At 44.6% G+C, this 17,959-nt stretch overlaps 1 protein-coding gene across 2 annotated transcripts; it reads right to left on the reverse strand.

Moving 5' to 3' along the window:
* Positions 1-1,372: 1,372 nt before the first annotated feature.
* fosl2 (FOS like 2, AP-1 transcription factor subunit) lies at positions 1,373-12,605 on the reverse strand. 2 transcript variants are annotated; one of them, XM_054614279.1, is made up of 4 exons: positions 12,582-12,605; positions 5,947-6,201; positions 5,456-5,563; positions 1,373-3,939 (listed from the first exon to the last, which is right to left on the reverse strand). In XM_054614279.1, the coding sequence occupies exons 2-4, from the start codon at positions 6,184-6,186 to the stop codon at positions 3,352-3,354; spliced, it is 936 nt and encodes a 311-aa protein (XP_054470254.1). In that variant the 5' UTR covers positions 6,187-6,201; positions 12,582-12,605; the 3' UTR covers positions 1,373-3,351. The 2 variants fall into 2 exon arrangements, with proteins under 2 accessions (XP_054470254.1, XP_054470253.1); XM_054614278.1 differs by lacking the exon at positions 12,582-12,605 and adding an exon at positions 8,904-9,635.
* Between the last annotated feature and the right edge of the window lie 5,354 nt (positions 12,606-17,959).

Raw genomic sequence — 17,959 nt, forward strand, 5'->3', positions numbered from 1 at the left:
CAAGGTTTATAGTGTACGTGTAATAATTCAGGATGAAAAAAGGCAGGAACCTTGTGTACTTAACTGCTCCATAAACTACACAACGCTGTTTACACTGCGCAACACTACAACGTTCTAGTGATCTAGTGTTGTAATTCCCTTCAGTGACCACATGAGGGCAGTACACGCCCGTCAAACCCGAACGCTTCAGTCGTCTCCTCTTTCAAAGTAAAACAACCCAAACATACTGCGGTAATTCTAATAAGATGCGGTCCACTCCGAGATATTCCTATCAGAATCAATTTGATGTGTGTTGGTTCCAGATGAAAGACAATCATCTCCCTGTTGAGTGGCCTCCTGGTAGCTGGGACACCTTTACAGCCTGCTTGAGAATTATATCCGTGAATGAAGTCTGGAAATGTCATTTGAATATACATCTATTTGCCAGTGTCTTAGCTAAAAATAATGCAGCCTAGTACAACAATTAGACTGATTTAGTTTTATCTAGGTGAAACTAATAGGGTGGCAGCTGAGAGTTTTTTAAATACTACTGCCCTCTAGTGGTTGAATATGAGCTTCACATGAACAAATAAAAAATGATTTCATACATATATAATCTCATAGTGTATTCTGGAGAACAGTTTTTGAATTTACATTATATTTATTTTGGCAGTATAGGACATCATACTCCTGCATTATAATATTATATGTATGAGAATACACTATGAGAAGGCAGCCTTTTAAATAAGAGATAAATTATATCAATATTGTTAACAATATTATCATGTTCTGTGTCACTACTCTGAGGTGTTTCATAGAAGCAATTAAGACTGAATGAATTCTGAAGTGATAGGTGTTGCTTTTTTGTCTTAGCTCTTAGTCTTTTTTTTTTTTTTTTTTTTTTTTTTTTAAAGCTTCTTGATGTTAACCTCTGCTTTGGTTTGCTGTCTTTAGTGTCAAATGGTATTTTCTTTCCGGAATGATCAGTAGATTGATAAACAGGGCAGTGGTATTTTCAACAATTTAGAAAACGTGTTTTGTCAGTGAACCGCTGTATGAACAAAATGGCACAATTTCAGGTTGAAAATTATCATTTTTTTTATTATTATTCATTTAAATTAACAAACACTGCTATACATATTGCTGTTTTTTATTCATTTTGAATCATTTTGAACAGTTAAAGCATTTGGAAAAGAAGTAATAGTAGTTGAAAACAGGCGACAGACAGTAGATGACATGTACAGCAGAAGATCTACAGTCAATGGCTTTCCTATGTGTGTCAAGGGGCTGCAGAATATTTCAACATACAGACATATCAAACTCGCCCACAGTAATGTTTTTGGTTACTCTTTATGTTGTCATATAGGATCAGAGACCACCCCCCACCCCCCCCCCCCCGCTTCCCTGCATCCACACGATGTCACAGCCGGTGATGTTAAACCAAACAAGAGAAACAGCCGACGCGTTCTTTCCAAAGTAGCAGCAGCTGTTTTTGAATTGCAAAGTCTGTTTTTCTTCATCCGGCACAACCAAACGTCTTCCAAGCACAACTTTTTCTCCTCTAATAACAGAAAAGGACCCCCCCCCCCCTTTAAACCCCTGACATTAGGAATGTTTGAAGTGAACTAAAAAATAAGCCCCCAACATTGCTGTTGTGTCCCTCTCAGTGCACAGTATTGAAAACCCTCATCCCTTTAAAGATACACACACGTAAAAACGACGAAAAAAAAGAAGTGCTTCTTAGAACTTCAGAGATATTACAACTTCTCGAGGTGTCCCCTCTTTCATCTCAGGCCAGCTGTAAAAAAAAAAGGAGTCCATTTCTTGTGAACTGTGTCTGACCCCTTGTTTAAAGCCGGTATGGCCTCCACAAAGTTTCTACAGAGTACCTCCGTGTTGGCAAACGTTCACACACCCGTAAAAAATCAGCACGTCTGACTTAGATTTAAACATCATTGACTGAATTGATTTACTAAAAGTGACAGATGTACAAACACAGTATAAACAGGGTTGACATCATTGGCAGCTAGAGACGGCCTAGACCACAGTGGCTTTTTTTCCCCAAATTTGAGCAAAATCCCCTCCTTTTTAGACAAAGACGGACAAATTACAGGATTACACGTGTCAAACAAACCTTTTTGGGAGCTTTTGAAACCTGACTTGCCCCAAGAGGCAGTAAGACCTTTATCTAGAGAGAATGTGTCAAACACAGAAAAGAAGGTCAGAATCTGGTAGAGGAGGGCTTTGTTGAAACGTTTGTGTCGTCCGAGTGGAAAAAGTCAAACCTTTTCCCCTACGGGACACAATGAGGCGATGAAGATTGTCATCCCTCAGCGTACTGTGTATCACCACCTCTAGACCGCACAGCCGCCCCGCAGTCGCGCGACGTTCTTCACGATGGGGTTCTACTACACATGAGAGATATCCCTGACATCAATGTAAATCACATACACTTTGTCATAAACAGGTTGTAAAAGTTCAGGTACAGAATCACTGAGGAAAAGCACACCGATACTACTGTAAAGTCAAGCCGCTATGGCAAAAATAGAAGGTATAGAGTATTGAGGAACTAGTCATTGATTGAAAGTTGGCTCGTGATCCTTTGCAACACTGATGAGTGCCTCGGTCGCCGCATGGACAACCATTTTGCTTTTCTACAGGCGGATTAAGGAGAGGACGATGTCTCAACAAAACACTTTGTAAAATTGAATCAGCACGGGCCATAAATACGATTAAAGAGATGGAAATAGCATCAGCAATGTGGACACACTGCTAGTAGCGATTCCTGAATAAAGGTCCATGTTATGAACTCTAAATGGAAAAGGAGACCAGAGGAAGTCTTTGCTCGTTGTCTCCTTCTTTCCTCAGAAACCCCAGTAGAATGCTGACCTCGTTTAGTGATTTATTGATTCGTCTTGGCGGAGTGCAAGTGTTGGTCACATGGCTTTTGAAACATTTGCTTAAAAATATATATATATATTAACGCGCACCCTGGTTGCGGTCCTGTTGACTCACAATTGCCAGATTGCGTCGTGTTTCTCTTTAGAATCGTCTTCCCAGTAAACAAGTTGACACTCTGGAGTTGAAATGGCGAAGGGAGGATACTCTTTTTAGGATTGGTGCACACACTCTTAACGGATAAAAAATAAAAAGTACACTGAAGCAGAACAAGAAGAAACACGCGGCGTAGCCCTTGTGGGTCTCCCTGCAGAGGGGGGTTGGGAGGTGGGACGGCTCACATGGTCAGCTTGGTCTGGACTTTTGAATGTGCTCTTGGGTCTTTAAAAAGGGGGGGAGGGGAGGCGCAGTTGATCCTCAAGCTTGCAGCCAGCCACAGTGTTTGTTTCTCAGCCGGCCGAGCGCGGCCCTCGCTCAGAGGGCCAGGAGGGTGGGAGAGTTGAGGGAGTCTGAGGACTGGTCCCCGCTGCTGCTGCTGCGCCGGTGGGCCTTGGAGCAGGACTCGGAGGAGGGCGAGGGGCTCTCGGGCTCCAGCATGCTCGGGTAGGTGAATATGAGGTTCGGAGCGTTGGGCGTGGCGGCCGGAGTGGATGCCGCCACCACCGGCGTGTTGAGGCTGTCCCCATCCGTGCAGTACATCCCGCCGCTGACGATGCCGCCGCCCAGGCAGATGGGCTTGATGACGGAGCGCTGGGGCTTGCCCACATCCACGATGTCGTCCGGCTCTTGCTTCACGACCACGTGGTTCATCTGAGCCCGGTTGGCCATGTTGGGGCGCATGGTCAGCGGGAGCGGGGCGCACTGCTGCTGCTGCTGGTGCTGGTGCTGGTGCTGGTGTTGGTGCTGCTGGTGCTGCTGGTGCTGCTGGTGGCGCTCGTCGATGGGGAGCTTGCACACGGGATTGTGGGCAACCAGCATGAACTCCAGCTTGTCTTTCTCCTTCTGCAGGTTCTCGATCTCCTTCTGCAGGTCCGCTTTCTCCTCCTCCAGCTTTTCAGTCTCCTGTGAGGAGAAACAGGAAATATGGTTGAGCGCTAAAGTACTAGCAGAGGGGGGTTGAGCGCTTTTTTGACAGAAAATAAGGGGACATAGAAATGAAGAACATCATGCAACAGTCTAGACATGAACAGGTGACAATGCAGTTCAGTGTCAGCACAAATAAGCGGGACGGTTTAAACATGATCAAAATAAGTACCGCAACAGAATTTCCACGGATATTCACTGATAGGAAGCCAACAAATTGACACCATGGCTGCAAAAAAATGTGACGAGACTGCAAATAATTTCGAGTTTCTTCCCCAATCACGTCGTCAGATTGTATGACTGTTCCCCAAAGGAACCAAAAGAGGGCACTGTCTGTTTGCTACGGTTCTACTAACCATAGAATGTGGCACAATCAGGAACTTGTCCTGGGCCATTTCGACTCACAAGGCAAAATCTATAAAAGCCACTCTGCTAGAATTCGACTCTCCCATAATCACACTGCGTTGTTTGTGTTTCGAGAGATATGAGATCTGGATCAGAAGCATGTCATTAATGTGCCACATTCAAGACAAAGGCAGATAAAGATAAGCTGACATGCTGTCTGAGAACTTTGACTCATGGGCAAAGGTATGAGGAAGTAGCACACATGGAGACAGGGGCGGTTCCCAGTGAGACACTTCAGTCAATCAAAGAGGAGTGGTTGTAGGAATTCTGCTCAGTCTTTTCACTGGAAAAGCGGCACTTCCTTATTTGGAATTTTAAAAAAAAAAAAAAATAGCTGCATGGAGACGGAAAGCTTTTTTAAAAATTCCCTAGGGGCTATGGCTTGGGTGTGTGTGCGTGCGTGCGTGGTGCGTGGGTGCATGTGTGTGTGTGTGTGTTTGTGTGCACGCAGCATGTCTCTATGTGGGATTGTGAGACAAGCAATTGGCCCCTTTTTACAGAATGTCCCTCATTCACGGAGACAGCTGCCTACAGCAAATTCCATTCCTGTTTTTTTTTTTTTTTTTTTTTTTTTTTTTAGGGCCTGACAAGCTCCACCTCACTGTAATTCCACTAATTAGTCCATTTAGGTGCTGCGAGACAGCCCTACCTCTGTCTGCAGCTGCCCGAGACAAAAAGCCTTTCATCGCCTGTCATCTGCTCGCTCAGACCTCGCACTCAGACACACGGCGAGAGTCAAACCAGTTATGCGAGGATGTCAATTTAGGTGTGCTCCATCAGTCATCTAAAAAACTGGACTCCTGCCAGACTTCTGAACCAGTGTGACTTCTTTTATTTTTCTCCCTGTGCATACATTTTCTGTGTGAAAATTATTATTATTAAAATATATTATTATTATTATTTTATATATATATATATATATATTTTGCAACTATAAACATGGTAAATTTGCCCAAAAAACAGGAAGCATGGTTGCTCATTAGCCAAAGGTGGTAGCCGCATAAGAGGAGGGTTTTTGTGTGATTGAAGCAGAACACAATGACAGATCCTGATCAGATGCGGCGGCTCCAGTTTTCAGGCTTCCACTCACCCCTTGCAGCATCTCTGTGAGCTCTCGCCTACGGTTGCGGCATTTGGCGGCGGCCAACTTATTCCGTTCGCGCCTCACCCTCCGTTTCTCCTCTTCCTCCGGGGAGAGCTAAGGGCAAAGCAGAGAAGGAACATGGCAGGTATAAAATAAGCTGTTTGACAGACACGCACTCAATCAACACGAAGCAACAAGCAGGAGTGATAAACAAGAGCGTGGTACCACTGGCTGACTGTGAGGAGGATGATGATACCACATAGAATTTGTTGGCCTGATAAGATAAACTCAGTTTCTTCTTCGTTTAACAAACTATCTCACGTTTAACAATTTATAGTGAACATATGATGGTGATTTGCTCTTTTTTCAGGATGAATACACTTCAAATTTCTATGTCAGAGATCTTCTGAAGCAAAATCCAGCTTTATAAAAAGAAACCAAAGTCAAACTATTGAAACAAAAAAAAAGCCTTTTTGCAGTCCAACGTTGTTCCTCACCTGTTCGTCCCTCTTGCGTCGGCCCCTGGCGTCGCCTATGGAGCGGATGACCCCGGGCCGAGCCAGCGTGTTGTGTCCCAGTAGCCCCGGCCCGTTGGGCAGGTGGTGGCCGTACGGGTGGGAACGGGAGTACGGGTTTGACATGGAGGTGATGACCGTGGGCTGCACCATCCACTGCAGGTCTTGGCTGGTCGTGATTGCATTAATGGTGGGTATGAAGGCACTGTTGGAGCCGGGCATGTCGACCCTGTACTTCTGGAAGGAGAGGGGACGAGAGAGATCGGGTAAGAGGGGATGCATGGTCACATCTGAGGAGACTTTCCCGGTAAAGCAGGTGTGGGGGGGTTTCTATCGTAGTTTCGTTTCTATCGTAGTTTCGTTTCTATCGTAGTTTCGTTTCTATCATAGTTTCTATCGTAGTTTCTATCGTAGTTTCTATCTACGAGCCCTTCCTCAGTCGCACACAACACCACCCACCATTATCAAATCCACACACTTCCCACAGTACGAGCTTATAGTAATGATTCAATCCACATAGGCAAAACACTGTGTATGTAACCCCTGGAGTGGAACAGTGACACATTCTGTGAATCACGCAGGGAAAGCCCAAGGTGTCCAGAGCATCTCACTTTACCAAATAACCATGAGACAGAGCACTGCGCGGAAGTGTGGCACATGTCTGGACGGGCAGGAGGGTAAATATACATATTACTTTAGACTGGACGGATATAATATAATGGGTTGTATGGTGGCATGGACTTTATTCTATTAGAATACCTGTTACAGAGGGAATTGTAGTGACAACAATTTAATGATTTAAAAAAAAAAATTGTATTAAAGCAAAATGATGCATTGCTTTTAGTTGAGGGTACAGAGCCATGCTGTGATGCAGGATATGTTTCTGGTCTGAAGAAAAAGATAATGAGCTCATCCACTCAACATTTGGAACCAACCCCTCAAATTATGGATCAAATCCTCCTATAAGAATGAAAAAGTATGAATGTCTTTGTTGGGTACCGACTGTAATAACGGTGCCGGTATGAGAATGTGTCTGCTCAGTATTACTTCATGTCTTTGGAGTCCACAAACAGACGGGCTGCCTGCCCGTGTGCGTAAACTACGCACGTCCTCATATCCCCGTTATTCCCGACTTTCCGTCGGATATCCCGGCAGTCTATTGGAACTTTGTTTATTCTGGTGAGTCATTGTGTATGGGATTTGTTAAGCACATGAGAAACGCGAGCAGTTCCAGTAAGGGGGGTGGGAGCCGCCAGCAGTAACAAGCCAGATCAGTTAGCCAGAATTTTGCAAGCGGAAATTTTTGGCGAGCTTGGCTTTAAAATAAGAGCATTAAAAAAATATATATATATTGTATACAATGGAGTATAAAGGACACTTGAAAATAATAATAATAGAGTTATTAAACTAAATATAGAGAAGACCCAGTTTAGCTGATATAACTTCTGATCTGATTTTAAAAAGATCTATCGTTCTAATGAAAAAAAAGAAAAAAAGGCTTTGCTTTGATATGTCTCAATTAAGAATAACAAAGAGATCGTGTTCCAGCCCGCTATAATGGGAAACAGGCAGCCAGTGTGTGATTACAGGGAGCCTTAGCAATGAGAGATACGGGCCAAAAGCCCTTTACCGTAATGTTGCGAGAGCTTTTTCCACAGAAGTGAACTACAGCGAGACTTCACTGCGAGTAAACAACAAGCCTCTTCCCGGATTTATATCCTATCATTTGTGAATAAATGGGCACGGCGCCCTCACAGCGCTGCTCTGGCACACCTACAGCAGCCCCGGGTGGATCTCACCGAGAAGGCATGAAACCTCTGATGACATCGAGGAGATGATTGCAGGGTGTTTTAAAGGAGCTCTCACAACTGTGCAGCGTTTGCATTTTGGGCATTTTCTCAGTAAGTTTTTTTTTTTTTTTTTTTTTTTTTTTGGTTGCCCTGCGCTCTAGGAGTGCGCGCGCGATTCCTGCTGGAACAGATCTGCCATGTGCAGCTCGAGACCCGTCGATGAAAAACTGGACTTCAATCTAATCCTTGGTGTTATTTCTGATAATCCAACCAAACTGAACTTTAGTCTTTTTTTTTTTTTTTTTTTTTTTTTTTTGCGACAGTCTTTATCACATTCCAAAATGCAGCAACTGCTGTTAAAGACAAATGAGACACATCCAGTGTGTCAATGCATAAAGCAGGTTGTGCCTGTTGCATTCTCCCAACTGGCGGAATGTGTAAATAGCTCGTGGTACATGTCTTGAAGGCATTGTCCTGATAATGCACATACAATGCCGTCTCCACTGGGGCTACAAGCGCAAAGAGCCAAGAAATATCATGGTTTTACGCACCGATATGAGATGAGAGCGACGGGAAACCCCGAGAAAATTCAAATTCAATCCAGTGTGTCCCGTTTCTCCTGAACAAAACCAGCACACTGTCACCTTCGCCTCTGGGAGTGCAACCTTTAACTTTTAGGAGTTTTGTTATATCATAAAGAAGAAAAATGTACGTTTTTTTTCGTATTTGCGTCATTTACTGTGCCCACAATCCCGTGCGCCAATTTGATATTTGATCAAAAGCACATCATCAGATAGCGTTTAGATAACGTTTGATGTAATTCAAACGGAATGACTATCAAATACTTGTGAACAAATCGAGTCCTGCATCTTTTGAGTCATCGTTACAATCTGTGTCATGGGGTTCATTCTCCCCCAAAGCTACCCAAGAAAGCCCCAAATCTATTCACTGGTGGAAGTGCGGTGCCGTGACAAACGAAATATATATATATATATATATATATATATATATATATGACGAACAACGTGTATGTCTCAGATGTTGCGCACTTGCCATCGACATGTTTGCGGTTTTATTGATGGGTAATGTCGCGGAAGAAGCCCCGCGTTTCCTTGCGTTTGTTACCTGGTAGTTTTGATCGTTTGTTACCTGGTAGTTTGAGGTAGAGATCGGACTTCCGATCGTGCTGCTGCCGCTCGTGAATGACTCTGGCTGGGCCGGAGAGGTGCTGCTGCCGCGGGACGAGGTGTCGTAGTTCCCGTGGTAGTCCTGGTACATGGTCCAGGAAAGAGGGGACTGTTTGAGATCTGAACCCCTTGCCCCCTCTTTTTAAAATCCTCGCAATAAAAAGGCACCAAGACAGAAAAAAAAAATCCTCTCTGACTGGAGATGTTGTTTTTTTGGGGGGGGGATATCCAGAGAAGAGTTGGCAAAGACAAAGCGCAACAAGGCTCCCGAAAACTAACCTAAAGCATCTCACAGATAGCGCCAGTTAGAATAATGGGTTTCTTCCTGCTCGTGAAGGCTATTTCTTATTGCGCTTTTGTGTTATTCTTGCGCCGCAGGTAGACCTCCACTACTCTATTGCAAATCCTCTCAGGTGCGCAAACTTCAGCCTAAAGTGCAGCAGCAGCAGCAGCAGCAGCAGCAGCAGCAGCAGCAGCAGCACACCTTCAGCAGGCGGACCTGTAGTGACTCACGCAGGCTACCGTTCGCGTTCAAGCCTCCTGCCGGATAATCTGCGGACTGTCTCCCGTCTCCGTGTCTACAATCTGCGCTATCTGAGCTCTGCGCTGCTCACGGAACAGTTCGAACTTTTTTTTTTTTCTTCTTCTTCTTCTTCTTCTTCTTCTTCTTCTTCTTCTTCTTTTCCTTTTTTTTTTTTTAACCACACTTCCTAGAGATGACTCACTTCAATGGCACTATAAAGAAACTGCAACGGCTTTTCAACACCAACGAAACAGCCCACGTCATGGCCTGGGCGTTGCAACTTCTCCAAAGGGAGGGGTCGCGTTCTGGATAAGGCAGTGCGGAGCAGAGATCCGCCGCGATCACCCGTCGCCCAGCGGACACCGGAGACATAACCGGAGCGCAGGGATACAGGAGGAGCAGCCCAGATACACGCGGACACGTTTATCCTCCGGTACGAGCGTCACAGCCCGCTGCGGAGTTCACTGTTTGGTCTGACTTGCCTCAGTCCATTGACGCATGTTTCCTAAAATGGGCAGTTGCGTCAGAGAGCGCGTGTGGGTTTCCTTGGTAAAGCAGCGCGTCAGACACTGGAGGGATTCCCTCCCCTCGCGCGCGCTGCAGTCTGGACTCTGAGCTCTCTGCGCGCGGGTCCGGTTACTGCTCAATGCAACATTAATACATTATAGCGTTAAGAAATAATGATACAGATAATAACGAGCTTTTTATTAAAAAAAAAAATAAAAAACAACCCGTGCAGCGCGCGCGCGCCCACGCGGGGCACGGGTTGAAAGAATAAAAAAAGAACCTCTCTTGGAGGTGTTCTGTGCAAAAAAATGAATCCGCATCTGTGATCAACCTAGAACCTAGAACCTAGAACCTAGAACCCTGCCGTGCACCTCATACATCATCTACCGTCTGGAGCCACGCGAGCTCAGCGTCCACCGTGTCTCATCTGCCCCGGTCCCCCGGTGATAACCCCCCCACGAGGGTCGGACATGGCAGTGTTTCCTGCACAACTAGAGTATTTGTTATCTCGGAGAGCGCAGAGAGGGACGGGCACACAGCCGCAGCGCGGTCCCGGTACCGGGCACACCACACAGGGGGCCGTCGGTGAAATGTGGGCTAATGGGACTCGGACGCACCTCGTGAAGAAGGGCACGGGGCCCAGAATGTGACACGTTCCACGAGATGAAATGGCGCATTAAGCATAATCCAATCTGCCACGGTGCCTCTGCTTTAATCTGCACCACCGCCACTGTTGATAGGAGCTCTCAGAGGTGCCTTTTCCTTTTCTTTTTTTTTTTTAGCCGCGCGCGTGTCTTTTGCCAGAAAGAGTATCTCACATAATAAATAAGTTTCAGTCGGGGAAGTTGTGAGGAGGGAAAATAGTCCTCATGGGGTTTTTCTGAGGTGACCATTCGTGCTTGCTCATAACGAGAACACGTCAATTACACTCTTGGCACTCCAGCCCTCCCAACATGTCACCCTTTCCGCAGTAAGTGGGAGTCATTTACCTTTTGACCTGCGCTCCCCCACAGCCACGGGGCACAACGCACGCAGATGTTCACCAGATATTAATGAATGATATTAATGAATGATTAGTGTTCATCATCTGCCAACGACCCAGCTTCTTTTGGATCGGGCGACGGTGTTGCTTAGCGACGCAGTTTCCTGCTAAATTGCTCTGGGGGGATCTAATCTGCATAGTCCTGTAATTAATGCTGTAATGCCATTCGAGACGCGCCCGTCGGCGTCGGTCTGGGCGGAGCGCGGGACCGGCACCGGGACAGGTTCTGCCCCCGGTGCCGGTCCAACGCGGCTCTAAGTACATAATGAGATGTCACGCGCGACGCTGCGTGACGCCCGTCAGTCAGACGTCGTTGCTCCAATTTTGTCATTAGTTTCACGGGTGTTGACGGTTCATGACAGACTCATTGTGCTGCGCCGTCGGGTCACGTGGCGCGTGGGTTCTTCCAGCTCGGCTGATCCACAGGTCGCGCGCCGCCACTGACGCGTCGGCGCCTCTCCATCACACATCAGGAGGAGTCAGCCGCAACGCGGGGACGTCTCGTGAGGTCCACGCAGGTGTTGTTTATTTCCACTGGCGGGCAGCGGGCAAGAGGCTTACCTGGCCGGCCGTGTCCGAGGCGTCAGGCCGGGGATGCAAGCGGCCTTAACGTGGCCCTAATGATGCAAAATCCAAATATTGCAGAGTGTAAATTAAGGGCAGCCAAATGCTTTTGCTCGAGGGCGATGACACAAATGGAGATATTCAAATGAGGTCCTTGGTGACAATAGGTCAAATGGTATAGAGCTGTATGCAAGCAGCTGTAGCAGAGGGAGAGAACATTTAGTTACTGATAGGAAGGCCTCTGTTATATGAATGGCATGTTATAGAGCAGGTGAACTATCAAACAATAACATCTTTATAGTAAAGCTCAACACTGACGTTATGTTGACTCAATGCTTTCACACTGCATGACTGAGTGAGGTAGAGCTTCACATTAGACTGAGACTAAGATTAAGAATAAGTCTAGCAGTGGGGGAAAAAAAGTACACTTTCGCTCATAAGTACACTTATTGCACAACTTGGTCTTCAACCTGATTAATCACTTGAGTCTCGGTTGGCCTGTGAACAACATTCCAAGCAAATCTCTTTAAATATATTGACAGAGCAAATTTGCTGATGTGTGGATGTCCAATCAGTATGGATGGGAGATCACTTTGACCTGACGGTGACGCCAATTGATGTGAGGAAGAAGTACGGTCATTTCAGCTTGGATTTCTCTGGGTGCATGCTTAATGCCGCTCAAATACAGGATGATATGGCTGGAGGGGACCCTCTGGGAGTCAGAAACTCGCTCTCAATGCATCATGGTAAATGTAGGCATTATATACAGTGGGTACGGAAAGTATTCAGACCCCTTTAAATTTTTCACTCTTTGTTTCATTGCAGCCATTTGCTAAAATGGAAAAAGTTCATTTTTTTTGCATTAATGTACACTCAGCAACCCATCTTGACAGAAAAAAACAGAAATGTAGAAATTTTTGCAAATTTATTAAAAAAGAAAAACTGAAATATCACATGGTCATAAGTATTCAGACCCTTTGCTGTGACACTCATATTTAACTCACATGCTGTCCATTTCTTCTGATCCTCCTTGAGATGGTTCTACTCCTTCATTGGAGTCCAGCTGTGTTTAATTAAACTGATTGGACTTGATTAGGAAAGGCACACACCTGTCTATATAAGACCTTACAGCTCACAGTGCATGTCAGAACAAATGAGAATCATGAGGTCGAAGGAACTGCCCAAGGAGCTCAGAGACAGAATTGTGGCAAGGCACAGATCTGGCCAAGGTTACAAAAGAATTTCTGCAGCACTCAAGGTTCCTAAGAGCACAGTGGCCTCCATAATCCTTAAATGGAAGAAGTATGGGATGACCAGAACTCTTCCTAGACCTGGCCGTCCAGCCAAACTGAGCAATCGTGGGAGAAGAGCCTTGGTGAGAGAGGTAAAGAAGAACCCAAAGATCACTGTGGCTGAGCTCCAGAGATGCAGTAGGGAGATGGGAGAAAGTTCCACAAAGTCAACTATCACTGCAGCCCTCCACCAGTCGGGGCTTTATGGCAGAGTGGCCCGACGGAAGCCTCTCCTCAGTGCAAGACATATGAAAGCCCGCATAGAGTTTGCCAAAAAACACATGGAGGACTCCCAAACTATGAGAAATAAGATTCTCTGGTCTGATGAGACCAAGATTGAACTTTTTGGCGTTAATTCTAAGCGGTATGTGTGGAGAAAACCAGGCACTGCTCATCACCTGCCCAATACAATCCCAACAGTGAAACATGGTGGTGGCAGCATCATGCTATGGGGGTGTTTTTCAGCTGCAGGGACAGGACGACTGGTTGCAATTGAAGGAAAGATGAATGCGGCCAAGTACAGAGATATCCTGGAAGAAAACCTCCTCCAGAGTGCTCAGGACCTCAGACTGGGCCGAAGGTTCACCTTCCAACAAGACAATGACCCGAAGCACACAGCTAAAATAACAAAGGAGTGGCTTCGGAACAAGTCTGTGACCATTCTTGACTGGCCCAGCCAGAGCCCTGACCTAAACCCAATTGAGCATCTCTGGAAGGACAGAGGATGGACAGAGGATGTCGCATGTGCACAGATTGTAAAGCCCTCTGAGGCAAATTTGTAATTTGTGATTATGGGCTATACAAAATAAACTGAATTGAATTGAATTGGAGAGACCTGAAAATGGCTGTCCACCAACGTTCACCATCCAACCTGACAGAACTGGAGAGGATCTGCAAGGAAGAATGGCAGAGGATCCCCAAATCCAGGTGTGAGAAACTTGTTGCATCATTCCCAAGAAGACTCATGGCTGTACTAGCTCAAAAGGGTGCTTCTACTCAATACTGAGCAAAGGGTCTGAATACTTATGACCATGTGATATTTCAGTTTTTCTTTTTTAATATATTTGCAAAAATTTCTACATTTCTGTTTTTTTCTGTCAAGATGGGTTGCTGAGTGTACATTAATGCGAAAAAAAATGAACTTTTTCAATTTTAGCAAATGGCTGCAATGAAACAAAGGGTGAAAAATTTAAAGGGGTCTGAATACTTTCCGTACCCACTGTATACTGTATATATTAGAATTTATTGATTCACTGCACACTTTACACTCTACTAAGGTAATTATTCAACATTTTAGTCCACTACAGCTAGGTCACGTTGCAGAGGAAGGTTTAAGAAGCACATGTAACATCATACAATATTATATACACTGCATGTATTAAGAACCACCACATGAGAATCCCCAATATCCCTGGAAGATATGAGGGCTAGGATCTAGAGGGTCTGCATCATAATAAATAATGGAGGACTCTATGTTTAAATGAGTTCTGTTGTTACAGTAGAATAAGCCCAAAAGCTGAACGTAAACTAGGCTGAAGTATACTCCACCTCTGTTTAAGTCATTTATGTAGAACTATACTCTTGCTGGGTGCCATTGTTTTATTTATTGTCTTGCACAAGTTGTTTCATTCTATGTAACCATGAATAAAAAGTCAGAATCTATATACAAAAAAATATATTTCTTTTGTATTGAGTGACTTTATTGCTAAATAATTAGCAGGAAAACAGCTCAGCGGGAAGGAGAGGAGGAGACGGTCTGAGTCAGCAAGTTCAGAACACGCAATAATCATTGTGTTAACCTTTTACTGGCTTTTTTTTCTTCTCCTTGCCCTTGCCTTCCTCTTTTGTCACTCCCTTTAGCGTCACTCACCTGTCATGTTGTAATACCTTAACCTGGATAATAGCTCCACATGATCAGCGTGGCTAATCTCACAGCTCAGGTGCTGCTAGCAGGACACACGCAGGCACCAAAGTGCTGACTGTGGGAGCACAGAGAGTGGGTTAATGAACAATCAGCGTGACTGACAGTGGGATTTATTGTGGTGCTACAGCGGTCCGTTAACACACTTAGTAAACTGTTCATATATCATAGAAGCAGCAATGCTTGCCTGCTACATGATGCAGGAAGCTGGGTCGAGCTGCCAGTGAGCCACACTTGCCCTTTTCTTTTTCCCCCCACACTGTTGACAACGGAAGAAAACCCCTGAAAACACCCCTTATGACTTGGTTTTGCTCTGACAATGCCGTGGCAAACGCGAGCTCCCTTGTCACAGTGTCTTGTGCGAGTTGGACTTCTTAAATAGAAATCTAATCAGCGGTTTCATTAGGAATTCCAACTGTGCAAGAACAGGGCTTTAAAAATTAAAAAAAGAGGCTAGATGCCAGACAGCTCCCGGGAATTGAAGTAACCATCCTTCGGTGATTTCATTTACCGGTTGCCTTGGTGACTCATGTAAAGCAGTCGAACACAACAGCACAGAGGGATAATTTGATCGCTCTTTGATCTCTAGAGAGTGGGATTGTGGAGAAAAGAATATGAATTCACTGACTGCATATCCTCCAATAACGCCAATCACATTCAGGTATGCAAGAAGCGCCGCATCAGCCGCTGGACAGCGTCTTCCTCTTGTTCACATGCAGTCTATCTGGACGGCTAATGAAGCCAAGCACATACATGTATGACATGTCAACATCATTTGGTGCGGTTTCGCTTGTATGCCAGATCCCATATGCAAAAACTATAATTAACACATATTCGGTGACAATTTCAGGCTGGGAATGTATGAATATTAGTGATGCTAGCGGACTAATGTCAACTTATATCACCCAAATTCTACATTGTTTGCACTCATGACAGTAATTAAAGAGGCACTCCAACACTTTTACATACGAGGATCAGTTTATTTGTCATGAAAAGTGCGACTCAGCCTGTGAAAACAGTTGTATCATATCTTTTATGGCTCTGGGGGGGGAGTTTTTTAGTTTGGGCTTGGAGTAAAATGTATTACTTGAACCTTGCATTACACACTGGTATTTTTGGAGTGTAAAAGATGTGGGTGCTAGCCATGCTGGGATGGTCATACAAAAAATTGGGAATCGTATGAGCCAATGTTTTGACCCATACAAAAGACAAAAAGTTAGGCCATCTGGGCCTCCGTATCTTAAATGTAGGTTATTCAGTACTCTGGCTTCTGTATTTCTGTTCAATGTTAACTCATTAGAGTACACAATTAGCATAAATTTAGCTCTGTTTTGGTCTCTACCTCCATTCCTAATGCTCCTCTATGTTCACCAGCTGGTCTATAACTGTGTGGTCGTGAAAAATGACTTTTTTAGAGCTTTTTCAGGAACAGCTGCCTACTGCGGCCAAAAATGACACCATGAGAGCGGTGAGTGAACCAAAACAGTAGAATTGTGGGCCGGTCAGCTAAACGATTAGCTTCCCATTGTTTCCAGTCTTTGTGCTAAGCTAAGCTAACCAGCAGCATCTGATGCCTTATATTTACTAGACAGTTATGAGAGTGTTAATTTTCTCATCTTATATCCAACTGAACTATTGAACTAAATGAAAACAGTTGAACAACTCCTAAAATCATTGAAGTAAAAAGGATTGATTGATAGATTTTCCAGATATCAATCTAAGGGAAGGTCTAGGTTTTCTTATGGTAATTATTATGCTTAATATTAAACATGTTATCTCCTGACTATTATTTACGTTAAGACGTTCTACTTATATAAATGCACATGTTACGGGACACCGCTTATTCATTGTTTGATATAATTTAATGTTGATTAATGTAAAAAAAATAAAAAAAAATAATAATTTGAAAATTGCTATTCTGCCATCTTGGCCAGGACTCTGTCAAAAAATAGATTTTAAATCTTAATGAGAATACTCTTGTAGAATAAAGGTAAAATAAAGAAATAAAAAACTATCAGTTGGTATGGTTAAATGAAAAGGTGGAAGTGGTGAGGGCCGCTTATTTCCTGCAGGGCTGAGATGTGGTTTAAGTGTTGCAACCTGAAAACCTACACGTCAACACTACTGAATCAGTTTTTACAGTAAACGTGTGCATTTTTGTGCCATTTGATATTTTAGAGATAAATGTGATTTGGAGCATACAAACCTCTTCACCAGAAGTGCTTGCTGGGCCATCCAACTAAAAGAGGAGCAGCACCGGAATCGCCGCGAGGTTGGAATTAGGGGGTTGGGATCATCTTATTAAATGCCATCACGTAGCAACCAAATGTTTTCCTGCTTGTTTGCTGCTGCAGTCGGGAAATAAACCAAGTGACCTCATCTGACTCAACTTCAGCAACAACTTGTTTTCATGTCATTGTGCAGGGCCACTTGCTGGCAAACCTTAAAAACACATTTTGTCACGGGAGATTGCAGTCATTATTCTGTAATTTACCATGCCACTCTGTTTCAATCAAGTGACCACAGGAAAACAGGCGAGTGGAGACCCACATAATTTACCTGCACTGAGCACACAGTACCTTCCAATCAACACACCCTGACACACTCTGACAGTAACTGTGCGAGCGTTAAGGTATCAGTTCCTGATACAATGGAAGGAAGTGCGTCACACACACACACGCTGTACCTCGAGACAAAGAAGAATGGAACGCCGCTCGGGCAACAAACAGCAGAGAGAGAGAAGGGGAAATGTTGGAAGCGTGTGGTGGAAGAAGTGAACAAATAACATGGTCTGAGAGAGAAGAAAAGAGAGCGAGTGGTAGGGGGACTTCTGAGCGGTCAACACAGCCACCTGCAGATCGCAAACAAACGGGACCACGGCGTTCCTTCCACTTTTACTGGACTGCTTATTTTCAGTGGAAGAAAACAAAAGTCCCCCCTCCTCCCCTCACACTCAGTATTAAAAACCAAGTAAAGGAAAACGTTGGCCTCCTGACAATAACACATATCTGCGTATTATTTTGTTTTTTTGGCCCCTCTGCTTGCGTGTTGTTTTCCTTGGTCGTTGGCACAATACAGTCAAATCAAATAGCGTTTTCTGAGTGGCGTGTCTCAGTGCAGCCCAGCACGCACACAATGGGCAAGTTTATCTCACTCCGTCAACAAGGTT

This window comes from Anoplopoma fimbria, chromosome 15 (genome assembly GCF_027596085.1).
Source record: "Anoplopoma fimbria isolate UVic2021 breed Golden Eagle Sablefish chromosome 15, Afim_UVic_2022, whole genome shotgun sequence".
Classification (NCBI taxonomy): Eukaryota; Metazoa; Chordata; class Actinopteri; order Perciformes; family Anoplopomatidae; genus Anoplopoma; species Anoplopoma fimbria.